The 21,872-nt window shown below is 39.4% G+C and overlaps 2 protein-coding genes across 7 annotated transcripts in view; both read left to right on the top strand.

The window, feature by feature from the left end:
* ome (dipeptidyl peptidase 4 omega) overlaps nt 1-10,333 on the top strand; it is a 131,632-nt gene extending 121,299 nt beyond the window's left edge. For all 6 annotated transcript variants that reach the window (XM_071658577.1, XM_071658579.1, XM_071658578.1 and 3 more), the window contains 8 exons: nt 1,737-1,840; nt 2,318-2,441; nt 2,807-2,950; nt 3,681-3,829; nt 3,987-4,181; nt 6,200-6,360; nt 7,385-7,596; nt 9,487-10,333. In XM_071658577.1, coding sequence (XP_071514678.1) covers nt 1,737-1,840; nt 2,318-2,441; nt 2,807-2,950; nt 3,681-3,829; nt 3,987-4,181; nt 6,200-6,360; nt 7,385-7,596; nt 9,487-9,582 — 1,185 coding nt within the window. In that variant the 3' untranslated portion in view covers nt 9,583-10,333. The remainder of the gene's footprint in view (nt 1-1,736; nt 1,841-2,317; nt 2,442-2,806; nt 2,951-3,680; nt 3,830-3,986; nt 4,182-6,199; nt 6,361-7,384; nt 7,597-9,486) is intronic.
* A 10,308-nt stretch (nt 10,334-20,641) lies between these two features.
* The window catches only part of LOC139746699 (inactive tyrosine-protein kinase 7-like), a 114,841-nt gene continuing 113,610 nt past the window's right edge, over nt 20,642-21,872 (top strand). Inside the window, 1 exon segment of the mRNA XM_071658151.1 lies at nt 20,642-21,354. Coding sequence (XP_071514252.1) covers nt 21,315-21,354 — 40 coding nt within the window. The 5' untranslated portion in view covers nt 20,642-21,314.

Consider the following 21,872-nt stretch of genomic DNA (forward strand, 5'->3'; position numbering starts at 1 on the left):
CGAAAATTTTGGGAGCCTTGAAAAATGTGTGGAAGTCGAGAACATTATCTCGGAAAGCAAAAATGGGTATGTTTGAGGGAATAGTGGTTCCAACAATGTTGTATGGTTGCGAGGCGTGGGCTATGGATAGAGATGTGCGCAGGAGGATGGATGTGCTGGAAATGAGATGTTTGAGGACAATGTGTGGTGTGAGGTGGTTTGAGCGAGTAAGTAACGTAAGGGTAAGAGAGATGTGTGAAAATAAAAAGAGCGTGGTTGAGAGAGCAGAAGAGGGTGTTTTGAAATGGTTTGGGCACATGGAGAGAATGAGTGAGGAGAGATTGACCAAGAGGATATATGTGTCGGAGGTGGAGGGAACGAGGAGAAGAGGGAGACCAAATTGGAGGTGGAAAGATGGAGTGAAAAAAGATTTTGTGTGATCGGGGCCTGAACATGCAGGAGGGTGAAAGGAGGGCAAGAAATAGAGTGAATTGGAATAAATTTCAGTTTATGACAGCACCAGTTTTCATTTTCATATTATGTTAGTGATGTCCCTGTTTAGATCAAATGCATTTACCTCATAATATTGGGTATTTCACAAAGATTCTAATACCTGAAGACTATGTAGCTTATTTTTCTAATTACTTATAACTTCTCTACTTCTCTAATGTTTTTTGGTTTATGGGAATTATTTTCTATATGAAGGTTGCCATACCAAATTAATTCATTTTCATAGGATATCACATATGTATGGTTGAACAGCCACCTGACATGTACCTGGCTTCCCTTTCTCGCTGATTCTTATTTTCTTAAATGTGGCCTTCCACTAGAAAAGGGAAAAACTTCTTTAATATAAAGAGAGTTTCGTCTTGTATGTGATTGTTATTTCTGAGGCTACTCCCACTCCTCTTAGCTTCTACTACGGATAATGGGAGACTGAGTTGATTGGAAGTTCAGAAGGAGGGGGAATGGGTTAGCAATAATTCAAAATAAGAAGGGAAATGAGACCTGGGATTTTACTTTGTTAATGGATTAAATGACTGATGGACTGCAGGTTATAACATGGGCTTTTGTAAGATGTAAGAAGAGGAATTTAAAAGTATTGAAAGTAAATGAAAGTAAAGTGATTGTATTAAAGATGGGAAAATTGAGTGAAAGGAATGCCCTGATGGTGAAACATTGGAAAGGGTTGGGATTTCACTTGTTTAGGGAGACTGTTTAGTGAAGAAGCTTGAACAGATGGTGAAAAATTGGAGAATGATAAAAGTTAGGCAAATGGCTTATTCTGAGAAAAATAAGACAGGTTAATGAGCAGGGCAGTTAGAATGAATAGTTCATACAGCTATCACATATGAGAGTTAAACATAAATGAAATATCAGTATATCAGGAAGGATAAAAGCTAGTGAATGGATATTTTGAAATACAATTGTACTGCAAGAAGAGTACACTTTGAAAAGTAGAGGGGCTCAGCCTCCCATTTTGTTCAGACTCACTTGTATAGAACTGAAGTATGCAATATGTTGTGAAAGCTTTTGCTCCAGTGAGTCCCCCACTTTTTACAAGCTGCTGCCACCCCTGTAAAAGGAAGACAAAGACATTTTTCATGCATGAATATGTAGGTGAAAATGCTTTAAGCATGCAGGAAATTCACTTATGTAAAGACATGACTGCATAGAGATTCTGCATGAGCCTCCACAGTGGATAGTGGGCGACAGCATAATGGATATACTTCAGAGAATGTTTTTTCATTATACAGCATATAAATCTACGGAAATCATCTGACAAAACCTTGACTCCTTTGACGACTGGCACATATGAAGTTGTGGAAATTCTATCCTGGGACCAAAAGAATCATACCATGTAAGTATTTGCAAAATTTGTTTCTCAATTTTAATTAGCATATTCATGATCTTCCACATGCCTTGGCCTTTGTGTAAATCTCATTAATGGCAGGTATATCTTCTCAGAGGTTTATCTTACAAGCCATACATCACAACATTATGAATTGAAATTCACAGGATATAATTAGCAGATAGATCAAACCTAATAAAATCATTCTATGTTGTGAATGCCTTAACAAATTGGTAATGGTTCTAAATGGGTAAACATAATTAATGGGTATTATTAACATATTAAAACGAAAATATTGAAAGACATAAAAGACCACAAAGAGTGCATAGAGCATGTTACCTGATAGAATTTAAAATTTTGTATCATTTGATGAAATCAAGGTTTGAATGAACTGTCCAGTGATGGTGATAAAACATAGTTAGTGATCATGTTAGATTTATATTATGTATAAAAAAAACCGAAAAGATTTTATTTTTCCCATTTCAGATACTTCATAGCTGCTCCTGCTGGGAAACCCGGACAAAGACATGTCTACTATGTTGGTGACATGAACTCAAAACAGCCTAAACAAGCTTACTGCATTACATGTGGCTTTAAAAATGACTTTAATGTAAGTCTTACTGTACTACTTTTTCATTCAGTGCACAGTAGATGATGAAAATTAAAACCATCAATTCTGTAGTGCTAAATATGCAAAGATGAGATGCCTAATAGTTAGATAAGTTTTTATCACAACAAAAATTTAGTCTTTTTTTGTTACTGCGTAAGGAATTATACTGAATCATGAAATTAATTATTTGTAATCAGCTACTGTATTTTCACTCTGTGGGAGTTCTACTTGTGGGACCCCATCTCTTTAACAATTCATAACATGTTATCCTTTAAGGGTAGTTATGAGAGTCATAAAGATATGATTCAGATAAAGAAAAGAAAGAAAGATCAATTAATTTACGGTATTGATTCTTACATTTTCAGGAAGGATGCAACTACAACAGTGCTGATATGAGTAAAGACAGTACCTATTATGTATTAACATGTGGTGGTCCTGGAATCCCTCAGGTAACCTTACATCGTGCTTCTGACCACACACGCCTAATGCTCATTGAGGATAACCAAAGGGTAAGGCTGTAATCACATCATACTTTTTCAGTGTTTCATAATACATTATATTTTACAGGAAGATGTAACTGTGATATAAAGTTTTGTTTGTCTGGCAGTGTTTATTGTGCTTAATTAAACAAAGTACAGAAATACAAGAATATTTTCATGAAATAATAAGATGAAAGGAGGAATTTATGAATTAGATCAAGCAAATTGGTATGTAACCTGAAAGTTGTATAATTAGGAAACTTATGCCAAAGAAGAGTAAAAGGAATCCTTACTGACTCTGACATCACATTAGAGAAGTACAGTCATATGTCTTAAAGGAAACTGTCAGAGATCTTATTATATGAAAAATCAAAATACCAAGGAGTAGTTACATCATCATAAAGCTGATTATTGGATACTCACATCACAAGTTTGATTGCCTTGAACATACTCATTACGTTTGCTAAACATAGTTAAAGCCAATCCCCTCATCTCACTCTAGACTTGCAACTATCATCATATACGACATAAGATAATATCACTTACACTATCTCTTCTAAAAAAATTAGAGACTAGTACTTTATTAAGTACTCCTTCCTCATACCATGCTATGAGATACAGAATAGAAATGGTAGTTTATAGAAATGATAGTTTGAGTTTTCTAGAGCTTAATATGAAAGGGAATATGATGCAGTTTGACACTGTTATATCTTAATTTTTTTCCACATTGAGTTTGTGTAACACTTTTGGTCTTTTGTAGGTCCGTGAAAGTCTGCTTGATCGCTCATTACCACTGGAAAAGCGTTTGGAAATTGATGTTGAAGGGGGATTCATGGCCCAGGTATCAATGAAGATACCACCTGATTACGATCCTACACGTTTTCAGTCCTATCCTATGCTGGTTTATGTGTAAGTCCATCATAATTGTTATAAGTGCAAGACTCTTGATAATCATATTATTAACAAATATGTTTTTGCAGCACTTTATGATAATGACATCGTTTATGATATATGGGATTTTTTTATCAGCAATATATTTTTTTATAACTTAATTCTGTTGTTACAGATATGGTGGTCCTGGTTCCCAGCTTGTAAGTGATAGATTCAGAATTGACTGGGGTGACTACTTAGCTTCGGAACGTGGAATTATCTATACATCCATTGATGGGCGTGGATCTGGATATTCTGGTGATAAACTCCTCCATGCACTTTATTATGGTCTAGGATCGGCAGAAGTTGATGACCAGATTGCTGTTGCAGCGTAAGTAGCAATCTAGGATGTACAGAAGTATGTATAGGATGGAATCCTGGAGCACTGAGGAAGCTGGTCAAATCCACCAGTCAACATCACAGGCCATAAAATGTTGTGATACTGTTTGTGTGGTTGTGTGCAGAGCAATTTAGAAGTAAGTGCTTGGGATCCTGTTTATGGTAGCTGCATCATGGGCATGAGGGTCTTAGAATACGCTGAAAAGGTGTTTGTATTGTTGTAGGGATGGGCAGTGTCCAGATTGTTAGTGGAAAAGTGTGACTCATGTTTCTCTGGTGAGTGCAGTTTCTTTTGGGTTGGAGGATAAGACTGAGTTGGAAGGTCAGTTGGTTAGTGCTTATTGGGCTATTTCAGTCTATTTCTGTTTTGTCATTGTATTTCTTGGGGGCTGGAGATCTCAGAGTAGAAGTAACCCAAGTGTTATTTGTACTTGGAAGGTGGAAGTTAGTTGCTAAGTAGTTTGAGCAGAAAGGGTTTAGAATTGTTGCATAAAATTGGGTGCCAAACATGCTGAGGTGGGTTTGTGTTTGGATAAATGTAAGGGTCCTGGAGAGAGGAGCAGTACAGTGTAGAAGAGTCACTGGGTCCCTTAATAGAATAATGAAAGATAGAGATATAAGTGTGGAAGTGAAAAGAGAGATTAAGGGACAGTATAGTCCTCCCAACCCTGACCTATGCAGCCAAAACTTGGACATGGAGTGAGTCACAGAGGTTAAGAATCCAGGCTGTGGAAATGAGCTATTTGAGAGGAGCATGTGTTATGACTAGATGGAATGAAAAAAGAAATGAGGAGGGGTGTATAAGAGATGTGGTATGGCAGGGAATGCAATCAGGATGAATTGTGGAGTGGTAGAGTGGGTGAAATGTAAAACTTTGAGGTGGTTTGGGCATGTGGAAAGAATGCAAGATGGGGAATTTACAAGGAAAGTTTATGGCAATACAATTAGAGGGGTTCGTTTTAGAGAATGACCACCTGTGGCGGGAAAATAGAGTGGAAGAATACTGAATGAAGAGCAAGGCTGATATTACACAGACTAAACAATAGTAACTCATATATTTTGATAATGTGATGCAGAGGGAAATTCTATATGAACTTGTTATATTTAGGAAGATAGAGGAGGGAATTAGTTAATGCCTTAACTCAAATTAAGGATTTTTTTTTTGAAATACCATCTGAAACTTTTGTAATCAACATTCGTACTTGTAATGAAAGATGGTCTGACTTTGGTTTTAAGTTTTATGTCTGTAGATTAAACTGTATTGAAGATAATAAAAACCTGGGTGATTTAGGAATACAGGTCATCATGATGTGCTACAAAGTTTCAACTCTAGGACTTGCAGTGTAATAGGCAACTTAAATTGTGAAGCATCAGTATCATGCTAAAGTATCCTTGTCAGCTTTGATTTAAATATATATATTTTTTTATCAAATTTATTAACTGTTTCCCACTTTAGCAAGATTGCATCAGCAGACACCCGAGTCTTCACGGAAAAATCCTTTACGAGCTCCTTCTTCTGTTCTTGCTTTTGGAACATAATAATATAGGAGGGGATCTCTCTCTCTCTCTCTCTCTCTCTCTCTCTCTCTCTCTCTCTCTCTCTCTCTCTCTCTCTCTGTCTTCCTCCTCCTCCTCCTCCTCGCTTTCTTAGTCGCCTTTTACAGCACACTGAAGATATGTGGATAGTATTATTTTTCCCTTATCTCCATATTTTATTAAAATAAAGTTAGTCTTTCAATGTTCTCTATCAGTAGACAAAGATTAAATGTAAAACAGTGTAGGGGAGCTTTCAAAAGAAGTAGTCTTCATATATTTTACGTTCGTTTAGCTTTGTACTTCTGCTGTTTAAATTTTATTATAATTTTCATCTTAGAATTTACAGTTTCTAAAGGAAAATGGGGAACAAATGATGTTCCATGAAATCCCAGGCTTGTACACTCACTTTATTTTCTATTATTTTCAATAAAAACCTCCTTAAACTGTCCTTGATTTGATGTCATTTTTTTTCAGAGCTCTCCAAAAGAACTTCCCATTCATTGATTCATCTCGAACTGCTATTTGGGGGTGGTCATATGGTGGCTATGTCACAGCATCTGCTCTGTCTAGAGATGTAAATAACATTTTCAAGTGTGGAATATCTGTGGCACCTGTTACTTCCTGGATTTACTATGGTAAGGAATCATATAAGGCTAGTTAGCAATTAGTGCATTACTAATTTATTCTTTACCTTAAGTATACATTTAAAAGTGAACAATCGGTGATGGCTTTCCCAACCCTAATTTTTAAAAAAAATCATATGATGAATGAGGTGTAAAGTTTTTTGTGACAGCTTAAGTAGCGTATGGTAAGGAATATTATGCATAACCCTTCAGATTTAGTAATACCTTTAAAGGCAGTTCCCCTCTGGTGTCAGAGCTTCACCTAAAACTACAAGTGCTGATTTCATTTTCAATTTTTTCAAACATGATATGATGGCCATTACCGTATTACCTCAAAATTTAATTTCTTCTCTCAAAACCCATCAATAATTATTTTTTCATATCACAAAGTAAAACTGAGAAAAACTGTTCACAGTGATGAAAAAGTATTCCAAATGTATAAATATCTAAAGTATTACATAAATAAAAGTTACATATTTCTATAAGTGGCTGCCATTGGAACATGAGTAATACTTTTAGGTATTCATATCAAAAAAGACTTTTAGCTTTTTTTGTGGTGGCAAATTTAGATAGCAAATGGAGCATAACACACACACCTTTTTGATAATCTATTCTGTATAATAAAATTTTTTCTATATCTTATGATAGCACTGACAGAAGAAAAAATACAAAAAACTCTGTATAATTCATCTCAACTAGGACATTATTATTTATTTATTATTTATTTATTTTGCTTTGTCGCTGTCTCCTGCGTTAGCGAGGTAGCGCAAGTAAACAGACGAAAGAATGGCCCAACCCACCCACATACACATGTATATACATACATACACGTCCACACACGCAAATATACATACCTGGGGATAGGGGAGAAAGAATACTTCCCACGCATTCCTCACGTGTCGTAGAAGGCGACTAAAGGGAACGGGAGTGGGGGCGCTAGAAACCCTCCCCTCCTTATATTTTAACTTTCTAAAAGGGGAAATAGGACATTATTAGAGTTTAAACTCTATCCAACTATACCCAATTTTACCAACAGATACAGTATACACAGAACGATACATGGGCCTGCCAACATCAGATGATAATGTTGCAGCTTATGAGCTATCTGATGTGACCAGAAATGTGTCAAACTTTAGAAACAAAGAATTCTTCCTTATCCATGGAACTGCGGATGATAATGTCCACTACCAACAATCTATGATGCTGTCCAGAGCTTTGGAAGTTGAAGATATTCTCTTCAGGTCTCAGGTGAGTCAAAATCTGTTGTATTTTATGGGGAGGAAAAATCGATCCACCAATGAAAAATACTGAAAAGCAACCACTGCACTTAGAATAATTTGTTGCAGATTAAGAAAAATAAATTCCCACTCAAATTTCATTAACTGATTCATATATATCTGTTTACCTTAACCTTGTGCTCTTAATTCTGGGAAGAGGAGAGAAAGAATACTACTCACATCACTTGCACATCAATAAAAGGGACCAAAATGGGCAGAAATGAGAGACTGGAAATCTTCACCTGTACTATCATTTCTGAAAAACAAAAAACTATGAGGTTGCCAAGAGTAAATTTTGTTCTTTGAAGGCTCATGTTGTGATGTCTAAGTGTATGTGTGGCTGTAACCAGGATGAAATGGAGAATGAGGTATGTATTTGATGCAAGAAACCTGGTTATTATGGCTCTTAATGAAATAAAGTTGACGGGCAAGAGAAGGCAGTATGGTATGGGAATGGCTGGGGGTAAAGTCCACAGTTAGTGAAGGGACAAGAGTGAAGGAAGGGGTAATACTTCTGATAAAAAAAAATAATGAGCTAAATGAGCTATGGGACTGTCAAAGAATGCATGGAAGTGTGGCCAAGGTTGATATGGTTTGAATTTCAGGATGGGTGAAATGGCTATTGAGGGTGTAATTGAGAGGTATGCAGCTTGTAGTGTAAAAGAAAGAGGAGAAAATCTCACCGAGTTTTGTTCTGAAAGAAGAATGGTGGTTGGAAATGCATGGTTTGAGAAAAGGTACTGTGGTAAAGTAAATACATGTGGGTGTGTGGGGACAAAGGTCATTAGATGTTAATGGACTGTATTTATTGACAGGTATGTAAAGAGAAGTTACTGGATGTGAACTTGCTGAGAGGAGCAACAGATGGAATATTTGATCATTTCTGGGTGGAGGTGAGAGTGTAAGCTCATAGTGGGTTTCAGAAAAGAGGGAATGCCATACATTTGAAAAAATTTCTGCATGTAAATGAGCTTGGAAAATTGATGAACATGTAGAGATATCAGGATAAATTAAGAGAAGAATGGTGTGAATAAATGAAAATATGGGAGTGGATGTAGTGGTGAAGAATGTGGGATTTTTGGATATGAGAAAGAGTAGTAAGAAGTAAAAAGAGGAAGATAAACTGCAAGTGAAACAGAAGAGAAAGATGTATGGGCAGTTTTGCTGGGAAAGAGTAGGATTGACCAGAGGAATACTAGAGAAAGCTGCTGAAGTTGAGTAGGGTATGAGAGCTAAAAAGTACACATGGGAAAAGAGGAAACAAAGTATCATAATGTGGTGTTGCAGGCACCAGGTGGAATGCATAGAGACAGTCCTGGAAAATGGAATGGTGAAAAAAGAGAAAGTATTGGAAGCCTAATTCAAGATGAAGTGTTTGAAATTATTGGAAGTGAATGGGACTGCAGTTGAGTCGAGTTGGGATGCATTGAGATAGTCATGTTTTGTGTATGTAACCACCCTCTCAGTCACCACTCTCCCATACAGCTTACTAGATATACTCAATAGACTAAGACCTCTGTGCTTCATGCATTCACTCTTACCTCTTAATTTTATATAATGGCACAGTACAGGCATCCCACCAGTTCTCAGGTGCCTAACCTAACCAAAGAAAACATGTCCATTAGTAGGTTTTTTTTGATAATACATGTCTTTTAAAAACTTCCATGTTTGAAACGACTTTATAGAAAGAATACTGTTCAGAAATTGTGATTTCATGCAAAATATAATTACCTAATCAGTATAAGGTATAATCATATTTGTATATTTCAAAAGAAATCTGTAGAGAAACTTTTTACACATTTTCCTTTATGAGAGATGCATGTAATTAGTACTGTGGCTCATGCTCTATTTATTCTGACAGAGTTATCCAGATGAGAATCATGGCTTGGCAGGTGTGAAAAAACATCATTATCACTCTATGGAAGACTTCCTCAATGACTGCTTCAATAAACCTTAATTACAAAAGAATACGATGATTTTTGGAGGACTATCTGTGAACCATTTATAATCAAGTTTCCTTTGTGAGCGCTGTAGGGGTAGCTGTTACACCTTGTCAGATTCCTTATTTCAATTTTTTTCCCCTTGGTACTGTTGCCAATATGCTAGGTTTACAAATTATTCATTTTCATTCTGTTTATAAGATAAAGCACATAATCAGTTTTATTCATTATGTAATACAAAGTATCTGTTACTTTTGGTGACTTTGTGAAGGTTTTCATTACTTCTACATTCCATATTAGTAACTGCAGCAGCATCTCAAACTGAGTTATAAAGATGTAAATAAGGAACACTATTTGTATCTGTAAAGCTATGTAAATATTGGAATCAGCAGTAAATTCCTGCTGAATTTGTATAGTGTATAGCATTTGACTAATTAGTCAGTTTTCACGTTAAAGATTCACCAGATGTTTTTCCCATCCAGCATTCATTACCTACAATGAGTCATGTTTGAGAAACATGACTGTGCAAGTCACTTTTTATTGTCAACCAACAAAAATATTTGCTTCATATGAGCAGCAAAATTTATCTTTCACCAACATTAGGTCATAAAATTCTCATAATTAAATACTGTAAAATATTTTACAAAATGAGGGTTCTAAGGCATTGAGAATCATTGTGTTGCAGCCATTTCCTTTTTCTTAATCTGTTGGCATATGATTACAGGTAGTCCTATGAATAAAAAAATAAAGATTTTTATTAAAACTAAATGTTCTTTGCTTTCATGGCATAGTGGTGAGCAACACCTGTAAGCTCACAGCCATCCCATGATATATCCCTTATTCTTGCCTTTGGCTCTAGCTTCTCATCAACCTTTGATGGGGAAGGTCTAAGCACAGAGCCTACCCAAACATCTCTTTGGTCTGTTTTGGTCTATGATCAAGCTCACCCTGTGTTGATGTTTGTGCTGTTGGGTGTGAATGGCATGCGTGTCTTGTATGTAATACTAGTACTTATTTATTATTTATTACACATTGTCGCTGTCTCCTGCGTCAGCGAGGTAGCGAAGGAAACAGATGAAAGAATGGCCCAACCCACCCTCATACACATGTATATACGTACACGTCCACACACGCACATATACATACCTATACATCTCAACGTATACATATATATACTTACACAGACATATACATATATACACATGTACATAATTCATACTGTCTGCTCTTATTCATTCCTGTTGCCACCCTGCCACACATGAAATAACAACCCCCTCCCCCCGCATGTGCGCGAGGTAACGCTAGGAAAAGACAACAAAGGCCACATTCGTTCACACTCAGTCTCTAGCTGTCATGTATAATGCACCGTAACCACAGCTCCCTTTCCACATCCAGGCCCAACAGAACTTTTCATGGTTTACCCCAGACACTTCACATGCCCTGGTAATGCTAGTGTAATTTGATTTTGATGAATGGGAGCGGCTGTTCATTCACAATTATGGAAGGGTGCAGGTTGGAATCAAGTCTGTCAGAGATTAAGATAAATGGTAAAATTCTTTTGGAATGCATACATTTTGTTTTGAGTCAGACATGCTATCAGTGCATGTTGAAGTGTTGCAAGTATCTATTGTTGCCTGAGAAGTGTCAAGGTGCAGTGATGTGATTGCGAGGTTATCTAAATATGAAAGGAACTCCTGATTGCAGTCTGCAAGAGGGATGGAGAAAGAATTGCTCCTGAGGAACTTTATATTGGAATATTAAAGTAATGACACATAATCCCCTCCTGGGAATTCAAGAGCAGCAGTCTGCTTCACTCTGTCATTTGTCATCAGATGATTTCTGTACGTTTTTCAACTAGTTTTTCATAACATCAGATTTTCCTTGATCTTCATAATCCTCCCCACTATCAGTATATCTATCATAAGTATATCTATCATAATAGGATGGAAAAAAATTTACGTCATGTCCTGCCAGTATTATTCTGTTATCCAAACATTACAACTGCAAAACAAAATTACTAATATTCTACAATCTGTCATACCTAAATTGAACCTTTACCAAGATTTCTACTACTCATTACTGAATAAAAAGAAAAAGATGAATTTTACTTTTCCTACCAAAATAAGCTAATGAGGTTAGGTTAGGTGATCACAAGATGAATTAATCAAGCATCAAACCAAATTTAAGAGAACATTACAGAAAATATTTTACTTCAATAATCTAAACTGAAATTTCAGTAACATTTCAGTTTAAAGCTTTCAGAAATGTTACTGGTTTTGATTTACAATTGCATATTTTATGGAGAATACAATAATGCGTTCGAGCATAGGTGGCTTAATTTCTTTTAACCTACATTAATTTGCTCATAGAAAGGGCTATGAAAGACCTGTAAAAATGCTCTAAAAAGCAACAGAACATTCGATATCTTGGTACAACTTGTCCTGTCTGCCAACATTTACCTCGTCTTTGCTTGGGCTGTTGAAAACTGGCCAGTGGCTGGAGCTAAGGTGTGATCACAACCTGTTGATGTCATTATCTAGTTTCCATTCACTTGATAAGCTGTGTGCATTCAAAAGAAAGACTGTCTTGATTGTCATCTGAAAACTTATGCAAACATTTTTCAAAATTATTTTCTTGTCATTCCAAAAACTACTTCAATTGCTAGCATTGTGTTCCTGGAATCAGTGACTGGTTTCCAGTATCTGTAGACTTGGAGACCAGGATGGCTGGCTTCATGAAATATTTTGCCAAATACTTTAATCATCATTCAACTTGTGGAACTCACCACCAATTTTTTTTTCTCCAACCTAACTTAAATATGCTGTGAAATCCCACTCGGTTTTTCCAGGTGTGTTAATATTGAGAATTTTTTATTGGTTCTGGAAACATCACCAAATATAAAAGGATGATTCCATGAGTTCTCCAGAGGAGAAAAGTTCACCATGTGGGAATACACTTGATAGTGATGGTATGTTTCAACTTATAACCCTGGAAGTTAAGGGTAAATTTGTCCTTGAAATGTAAAGTTTCTTGATTTCTAAGTGTTTCACCTAATTTTTATTTAGATTAACCCCACATTTTACTCTGATCTCAAACTCCCACAAACTATTGTGTACTTTATGTGTAGGGTAAGAAAAAAAAGTTACCAATAACACTCTGTGAATGAGACGACGCTGTTAAAGAATGTAAAACTAATTTTTTGTGAAGTTCATATTCTAAAAGTGAAAGTACTTCTGCCAGTAATTAATTCTATGACCCCTGAAGCAACGAAGCAGCTTACATGATTGATAATGAACCTGAACATGGACGCTAAGAATGAATAAGATATCCATGATTAATTCATGAAGAAATCATGTTCTAGCACACAAATATATGAGGGACAATATAAACCTGAGGTTTGTGGCTGATGAACTTAATCAAGTAACAATCATCTGTTACCTTACCCTGAAATATGCCAGTACCACAACATTACCTTAATGTCTGTAAAGTTCAAGTGGGACAACCTGGTGACCCTGGCTGGCAATAGGCCTGAAGCCCAAGGAACTACGCGACCAACGAAACTTCAACGGTTTGGATTTGGAAGGCGTAAAGCACCATGGACCACGTCACTGACCAGAGGAAGCTGTCCAAGGTACTTATTACCCTGGTTAACCGATGAATCAAGTCTAGAAGCGCCATTAATAGAGTGAGTGTGTAGTTTTCGAATTACATTTATCACATGAAGAAGGCGTTCGTGATTTTTCAATTGATGTTTGTAATTCGATAATGACCCAAGCTGTTAATTGGACTGATGCCCATAAGGATAACCCACAGAGTGTCATAAACGTGGCAAGTGCATAAGGTCTTAAGTAGATTCATGTTTAAGCTTTCCCGATTGGTATTGTTAACGGAAATTTGATTCTGTATCTGTTGCCTTTGTGTACCGAGTGGTTATGTAGTGGTAATATAGTACAGTATCAGTTGGAACATCATTTACAGTATTGCATCATATTGGAAGGTGTTGAAGCGATGTTTAAAGGAAATACTAGCTGTAATTCAAGGAATTCGCCTGCTGCTGGGAAATCCGTTGGCCGTATCCTGTGCTGTCTGTCATTAGACGACACCATTTTGACGGTACTGTCATGTGATTGGTATATTTCAACTAGAATATTGAATAATTAAGGTAAAATTGAATGACTGGGAGATTAGGTGAGGCTTTCACAGGTTCTTTTGATTTTTCACAGCTAGAACACGCACATACTTTTTCTGATTATCAAAGAAGGGGTTAATTTCTGTAAAAACTAGCTCACACACCTCTGGATATCAAAAGAATGTGAAGAAAATCCTAACAACTAATGAGAAGCTAGGCTTCCCTCAAATTTCTATATTATTGTCAAGACATACTAAAGTTATTGCAACCACTGAAGACATAATCTTGTCAGGGGTGCGCAATGAATCAAATACAATCTGCTGCGTGTATTTACAGTTCTTGTGAATGTAGACCATAACTAACATAGTTGTAAAATATAAAACATAAGGGAAATATTGATTGCTAATTGAAGTTAGACGGGATTTACATCGGTTCTTATCATCTAGAAGTATTTCATTTGCTGTGACATAAAGAAGCGCCACATTTTCCATGATCATCATAGCCGGCCCTTCTTTATAAGGAATTTTGATAACCGTACTTCTCGAGTTTAGGTATATATTCTTAATAAATACCAGCATTTCAAACAAATATCCTATCAGATTTTAATTTTAGTAAAGTAGCAGGATTAGACATATTTCCACATTCTGAGCTTCTTATCCCTTCCCTGGTGAATTATTTTTATTGTAGGGAAATTCCAGGTGAAAAAAGTTCCAGCTTTCTTATCTACCAGTGCAGCCTCCAACGAAGTAGGCTGAAATGCTGCTGGAAACCCTGTGTGTACATACCCAATCTCATCATTGCAGCCTGGGACTCTGTTAGATCTACGGATAGTTTGTTCAGAATCACAAGCAAAGAAGTGATATAGAACCCGCAGGAGACGGCCTTAGCATTGCTGGAACATGCCTCAACCATGCTGAGCCAAATACTCTCCATGGTAACATAAGGAATGTCCAGCTTGCAAGCTTTGGGCACTGTTGCAGCTACTTTGCTTGTATGTTTGTCTAAACTTATGTGTGGACTATCCGGAAAGGTAATAGGAGCCAAAGCTGAAGAGACGAAATTGGGATTGTATACAACTATAGAGCTCCGCAGGGATTCCAGCTGCATTTGAGAGTGTTTCGCTGGAGGCTGCCTGCAGTGGTGGACGAGAAATAATGGCACTGTGATCCTGGAGGGCAGTGTGCATACCTATTCCACCCAGTCTGACATAGGAGGTTGTTTGTTTCACTTGGAATTGATCTAACCGAATGTTGAAGGTCTGCTCAAACGTAAACTTGGATGTATTTTCTTATTCTCTGAATTTGTACAGGACCAGAATTATGATACCCATGTAAGGAAGGCCCAACCTGGTATCTGTAACTCCCTCTCCAATCAAACTGGGTTCTGTTTACAAGATGTTCCCAAGTCTTTTCCTTGTACTCGTCTAGTCCCTCATATTCTGTGCACTGGTATAGCCTTTCGTTTTGCTGCCCTTGTTTACTCTGAATATCACTGTATCCGCAGCAGAGAAGTGATTAACAGGTATGACGGAATCCAGAGCTGTAAGAGTTCTTTTCAAACCAAGTATCCTGGGTGTAACATTCTATGTCTGGAAGAGGGGCAGGCGGTTGATGCGGCGCTACATATGTGTGTCTCCTTTGACAGATACATATATGGAGAGGACCTCAGGAAGTCAAGGGACAAGCAAATAAGAACAGAATATGACGGCCTTGAATCACAACTTTCGTTTCACCTGCTTCGTATACGTTGGGACCCTGGAGGAAGAATGCTCTCCACTTTCTCATTGAATCAGGTAAGGACGAGACAGCAGCAAAGTTCGTTTCAACGCCTCAGAATAGCTTTCTGCTTCAAAACTCGTATACTAGTTTCTCCATCATCTTTTCACTTTCAATATTTTTGGTCCCAACAAGGGTACTATGGACGCACGTGAATTAAAGCCGTGCGTTCGTTGGGTTCCGTCTGCTCAGCTAGATCTAGTTCTCTTGGATTGACAGTAGTCCTCGTCGCTGATCATGTTGCCTCGCTGAATTAGATGAATCATCTTGTAAGTTGTAGCATATTATAGTGAGGAGGGGAGTGAAGGAAGGGAGAGGGGAGAACTGAAGAAATTTGGGAAAGGACAAGGGAGAGGTAAGAGTGACGGAGGTAGAGATTAAAACTAGATGAAGGGAGTGAGGGGACGGAGACAATTTCTGATGTGTTTGTACGAGGAAACTATCAAGGTTCTTTTGATCCAGAATCTTTTTATTGTTAGGGGAGTTATACCAGTACTATGAATGCCAGGTTTAATGTTCCCAGACTTAAGTTTTATTATAATGCTCTCAATAAATGTGTCGCACTTATTAACAAAACTGGACAGTACGTTTATATGTATATGTATATATATATATATATATATATATATATATATATATATATATATATATATATGTATATAGTAAAACAAAAACTCCGTATCACGTTGACGCTCCTCCTTTTATAGATATCGCTACAATTTTTTTTTGTTGCGCACCCCTACCACTAGCTACACCACACCATAATAATCGGCAAGCTGCTGCGTCACATAGGTACCGTGTGGCCGTTGGCAAATTAGGGATGGGCCGCTTTGCTGTTTCTTTCCCTATACCTCGAAGCTTTGGAACCTACCCTCTCACCCGCTAAATATGACCTGGCAAGTTCGAAAAGACAGGTTTTACATTTCCGAAATTCGTGATACTTTCCTTTGGCTCTTCTTTTTCCATTTCATAATCCTCTCGTATATTTCCATTAGGGCCGGGCCTTGATGTGGAATTTTGTCCGTGACTGGAACCACTAACGTAAAAAAGAAAATTATTAGGTAAATATATAAAACTATGAAATATATGAAACTTTAGACTTTATGGATAGTATTACTTGGTAGATTTGTAAATTTGAACAAGAGAATTGAAAATTTATTTATTTTAACCTTGGCGGGTGTTAACAGCAATTATAAGTTCATTACATGGCAGTTACCGTATAGTAAACAGAGGGGATGGGCATCGATGTGTGACGATCACTTCCTGTGGATCAGTGGCGCCAGTCATGGTTTCTCGCTGAAGTGAAAAGACAGCAGCACTTTCCAACAAAGTCGTCCTCTCCACGACCTGTGTTATAGATAACATGATGTAATCTCAATTATATCACGAGGGAAAATATGATGCTTTTAGTCTTCTGTTCAAACGTTCAAAATAAGAGGATAAATACTTTAAGAATGAGGATGGTTAGTGACGGGAGGGGAAGGGGTTAGTTTGGGGAAGGGAAGTAGAGAAATAGTTATAGTGTGTACAGATGTATGATTTAGATCTTACCAAATATATCTAAGTTTTGATGGTTATGTATTTTTACGCCTTATCTATATATCCTCGGCAGAGTGGGTGAGTCTATACAGTTATCATGTTTGTAAATTTGTAAAGGAAGTTAGCTTAAAGTTAAAGAGCTTTGTATTTTGTATGTCGATGGGTGACTGCTGCATTTCTTAGGGCTTTGAGATTTCGTGGGAACAATATGTGTTCTACATTAGTGCTTTTGTCGACATCCTGAGTATGTCTATATTTTGTATTAGTTTTCTTGTAGTTACTGCCATATTTTTGTGCTGCTTCTCATAATCATGTACCAGTTGGTTTCAACTTAAGTCGTCGATGTTCTTCGGTATTTGTCGTATTGGGATATTTGTGATGTATCGTAGGCCTTATTCTGTTCTCTCTGGAGGCGAGGTGTGTGGGTACTGGGGAGTAGGTCAGTATGGGCAGGATCCTAACCTTTACCAGGTGTGATTGTTGCCTTACCGGCTGGTGCCAGAGTCTGTACAGGCGAGCCAGGATTACTTTCCCTTGTGCTGCTCTTCTGTTTATGTGTTTTACTGTCAAGTCTCGTAATGTTAATGTGTGTCTTAGGATTTTAAGGGTCTTGCGTGGTTGCCTTCCATGGCTTTCACAGTTTTATTTTCCCACTGATGAACTTTTTGATTTTTATTTATCATTGTATGATCTAAGTTAAATCCCTCAACCTAGGGTTAGAAGCACATCATACATCTTGTCTTGTTTCCATCTGTATTTTCAAGATTTTCCGTCTGTTGAGGAATAAGGATGAATATATATTTTTCCTTCATGTACCGGTCAAAACAAAAGTATAAATGGAACCGGTATAAAGTTTCATAACACCTATTGTTTTCCATAAGCCGTCCATACAGTCCTCTCCTGCCTCCCGTCCCACCGGTTTGTCGCTGCTTCACTTCACTTCTTTGGGTACGTGCCTGAGGCAGTGCTTGGGATGGGGGTACGTCCTTGAGGCAGTGCTTGGGAGTAGGTGATCCTCCTCACGTACTGTACTTTTGCTGCCACTTTGTACGAATGTCTCATTACTTCGAAGGGACAGCAAGGTCTGAGTGATGTGGTATATGAAACTGCATTTGACTCTCTCTCGGGCTGCCTTCTGGCGGCGGCTCAGGACTGTTGCTGCCCCTTCCATTATCTATGTGGGCCACCGCCGCACCAGACCTCCCATAGTATCCCTAGACATAAACGCTTTGCGCTTGACTGTGGTCGCCATTTCTGGTGGTCTATCTTGGTTTGGTGGAAGAGGCGGTCCTGGTGAGGAAGAGGCTGAGGATGGAGAGGTTGGTGGGAGAGTAGGAGGGACAGAGGAAGAGGATAAGACGCCACACGGACGCGAGAGAGGAAAGATAAATGGGTTTGTGAGGGGAAAGTTTAATGGAAGGAAGGGGGATGCACAGTAAGCTACATGAGTGAGCTTAACAGGATGGAAGGGTGATGGAGGTAAATGTCGGGTTTGAAGGAGGGAGAGCAAAAGAGAAGGATACAAAGGCTTATATCGGATGACGAGTTTGTAAGAATCACGATCTGAAGAAACAGGACCCAGAAGAGGGAGAGAAGATCCCGTGAGGTTAACAAAATCAACCAACAGTGGTCACAAGGATACAGTTACTCATCTGCCATGAAGACCTCAGTTACCAGAACCCACATAATTGCATCCGTTGAACCGCTTTAAGAAATTGACGTTCCAGCCCAAAACTCGTTCATTTAAGGATAAACATGAGCTTCAAAATTCGCTCAACAAGTCATTATTCAAATCAAGGTTGAGGAGGCGTTTCCCGCCATCGACCGCCGACTGTTGGCGCGTTTTCCTTAGAACAAAAGGGCTGGAGGTGGGCGCCTAGCGCCAGGCTATATGGTGTACCGCTTTATGGCCCCCCATGCCGCACCCTTGGGGGTGGTGTTACGCTACCGCCGTAACCCTCTAGTAGGATTTGTGGCGGACGTGATCCATCCGTGAGGAGGAATGTTAGTGGCGGATCCAGGGAAGTGACGTAGGCTGGAGGGGTGGAGGCGCTGTCTTATTGCTGACTCGGTGAGATTTCAGAAGAGAACCTTACGCGTATGAACTAAACGAAATGCAAAATGTACGTCCACTAAGTTTGACGGACTGGAGACGCATGCGCTTTCATATTCCATTGACATGATGGAGAACCTTCGTGTGAACGCGCTAAGGTTTCTATATGCGCCAACCACTGGTTGTGGTTCAAGAACGTGAGTACACTCACTGCATGTACATCCGTCGGTGGAATCTTGAACATAAGACTCTTTGTGAAGATAGTGTACAAGGATCATCAGCATGGGCCCGCCTGGGGTGAGGTCCTCATGGATTTGAATTCTGGGCGCGGCAGTCGGCCTACAAGCAGTCCCAGCTGTTCATCCTCTCTTTGGAGTTGATTGATAATGGATTTCTGGCTAAGGAACACGTGTGTCGGAGGAACAAAGGAGACAACATTATACCCAGTCTGTCGCCGAGTCCCACGTTCGGTGAAATGAAGGCAAAGTGTCTGCTAGCATATGATGAAATCGATCTCAGGTACGTACAAGGACAATGTTCAGCAAAGATGGTATCAAAATTAAGAGAGCCGAGTTATACTGTAAGGTTAGAGGCCATAAACTTACTCACTGTGGAAATAAGAAGAGTAAGGGAGACTTGATCGCATTCTTCAAGTTTCCGACAGTAGGTTGATGATGTTGACAGTGACAAGTTCTGATGATACAAAGACGGTGCAGCCAGAGGTCATAACCGGGAACTAAGGATGAGAGTTGGCGCAAAAGATGTAAAGAAGTAATGATGCAGAATCAGAGCAACATATGATGGAGTAAGACAAGTTGGTGGCATAAACTGCTGGGTATAGTCAACAGTTGGTAGTATGAACCGTTGGATGGAGCCAACAGTTGTTGGCATATACTGCTGGGTTCAGTCAACAGTTGTTGGCATAGATTGCTGGATGGAGTCAACAGTCGGTGGTATAAACTGCTGGATGAAGTCAACATTTGGTGGCATAAACAGCTAGGTGGAGTCAACAGTCGCTGGTATAAACTGCTGGGTGGAGACAACAGAAAGCAATCTTTATTTAAAATAGATAAATCTGATGTAAGACAGGCAAGATCGTTGCGTCTGGGCGACAGTTTAACGAGTTATATGTCTCAGTATAAGGAATTATGTGCGTTAGTTTAAAGAATAATAATGCGTCATTTTAACGAGACACGTGCGTCACTTTGACGAGTTATGTGCGTCAGTCTAACGAGTTACGAGGGTCCGGCAGCGGGTGGGGTGTGAGGAAGCAGTCTGATAACCTGGACATGGATTTATCCTTAAGGTGATTATCCTATTAACGTTAAGCACAGCCGCGATACTTGATAGCCCTTTATCCTTGGTAGTGGGGTGACAGGTGTGACAGGGAAGGTATCATTAGGTGTTGGTGGTGACGGTGAAATTACTCCGGGGTGGCGTGCCGTGCTCCCTTCACCGTGAGTGAGTGCATGCGTCCTGCACTACTCCTGGAGCACTACAGTGGCATCCGTGACTCCGGTCAATAAATACGAATGAGTGGCAGAATGGATGGTGGGGAGGTGAGGCCGCCTCCACCAGCCAGCCAGCCAGTCAGCAGCTCCCGGCCCTCCAGTGTGGCTATGACCGCCGAAGGGGGAAGACACCGCGCCTCCCGCTCCCCTCGCCGCACTCTGTGACTCCCCTCGGTCCGCTCGGCCTTCACCAGCGCCGCTCTGTCCCTGCTGTAACTATAGGGATCAAAACTCTGTCATTCTTTGTACACCTGAGGAGGCCTGCACAGCTGGTTGAGACAGATATACAGTGGATTTAAGGGGTGATATACCCGCCGTAGGCCTGGTAGAGCGGCCCCCACACAGCAGCGTCTGGGAGAACCGCCACATTAATCTTGCTACTGTCGAAGTGACACACTCGCCTGCTCCCTTCCCTGCTATAGGCGGACGTTCCTGGTGCTTGGTGCACTCTTCAGCTGTTTCTCCTGCTGCAAGCTGACGTTGCTGGTGCTCGGTTTACGCGAGGCGGGTCAGCGGAACTGTCCATGTGTAGGGTGTAGTCACAGGTGTGGCTGAGTTAGTGTAGTAGACAGGACCCCGGACTCCATTCCATCCTGTGTGGGCCTACTCGTAGGAGGCCTCGCCTGTTGACAGGTCTCCGGACGGAGGGGATCTGTCACCACCAGGAGCCACCGGTGTGAGTGGTAGTGATGACGCAAGGGGAGACAGCCTGGTGACCCCGCAGACCATCCAGGAGGGGAGGATGATGATGGGCTTGGTGCTCCTGCTGGTGAGATGTATTGGTGAGTACTTGCCTCGGCACCAGACCATCCAGGAGGTGGATAACGATGGCCGTTCTGTTCTTGTTGGTGTGATGGCTACGCAGGGGCGGGCGCGGCCCTCCTCACGTGGATGTATCCTCACCTAAACAGTTCGTTCCAGTCCAGCCAGAGGCACTTGAAGGACCCTTAGTGTTGTCCAGCTTTATTGCAGGAATAATGATTTGATGCATATTTTTATACAGCCGTTACTGATATATATATGTATGTATGTATGTATGTATGTATGTCTATCTATCTGTCTGTCTACACACACACACACATACACACACAGATATATATATATATACAGAAGTTAGGAAAATTAGCAGTAAAGGAGGAGAGGGAAGTAGCAGAATATCAGGTGTGAACTCTCATTTCTCTTGAGTGACAAATAAATATTTAATACAGTGTCCAACATTTCTTCCCAGGGTGAGTGAGTAACTAACTTCATCTAGTCACGAAGGATGATGATTGGATGTAACAACACTTTTTTTGTTTTT

This window comes from Panulirus ornatus, chromosome 66, assembly GCF_036320965.1.
Source record: "Panulirus ornatus isolate Po-2019 chromosome 66, ASM3632096v1, whole genome shotgun sequence".
NCBI classification, from domain to species: domain Eukaryota; kingdom Metazoa; phylum Arthropoda; class Malacostraca; order Decapoda; family Palinuridae; genus Panulirus; species Panulirus ornatus.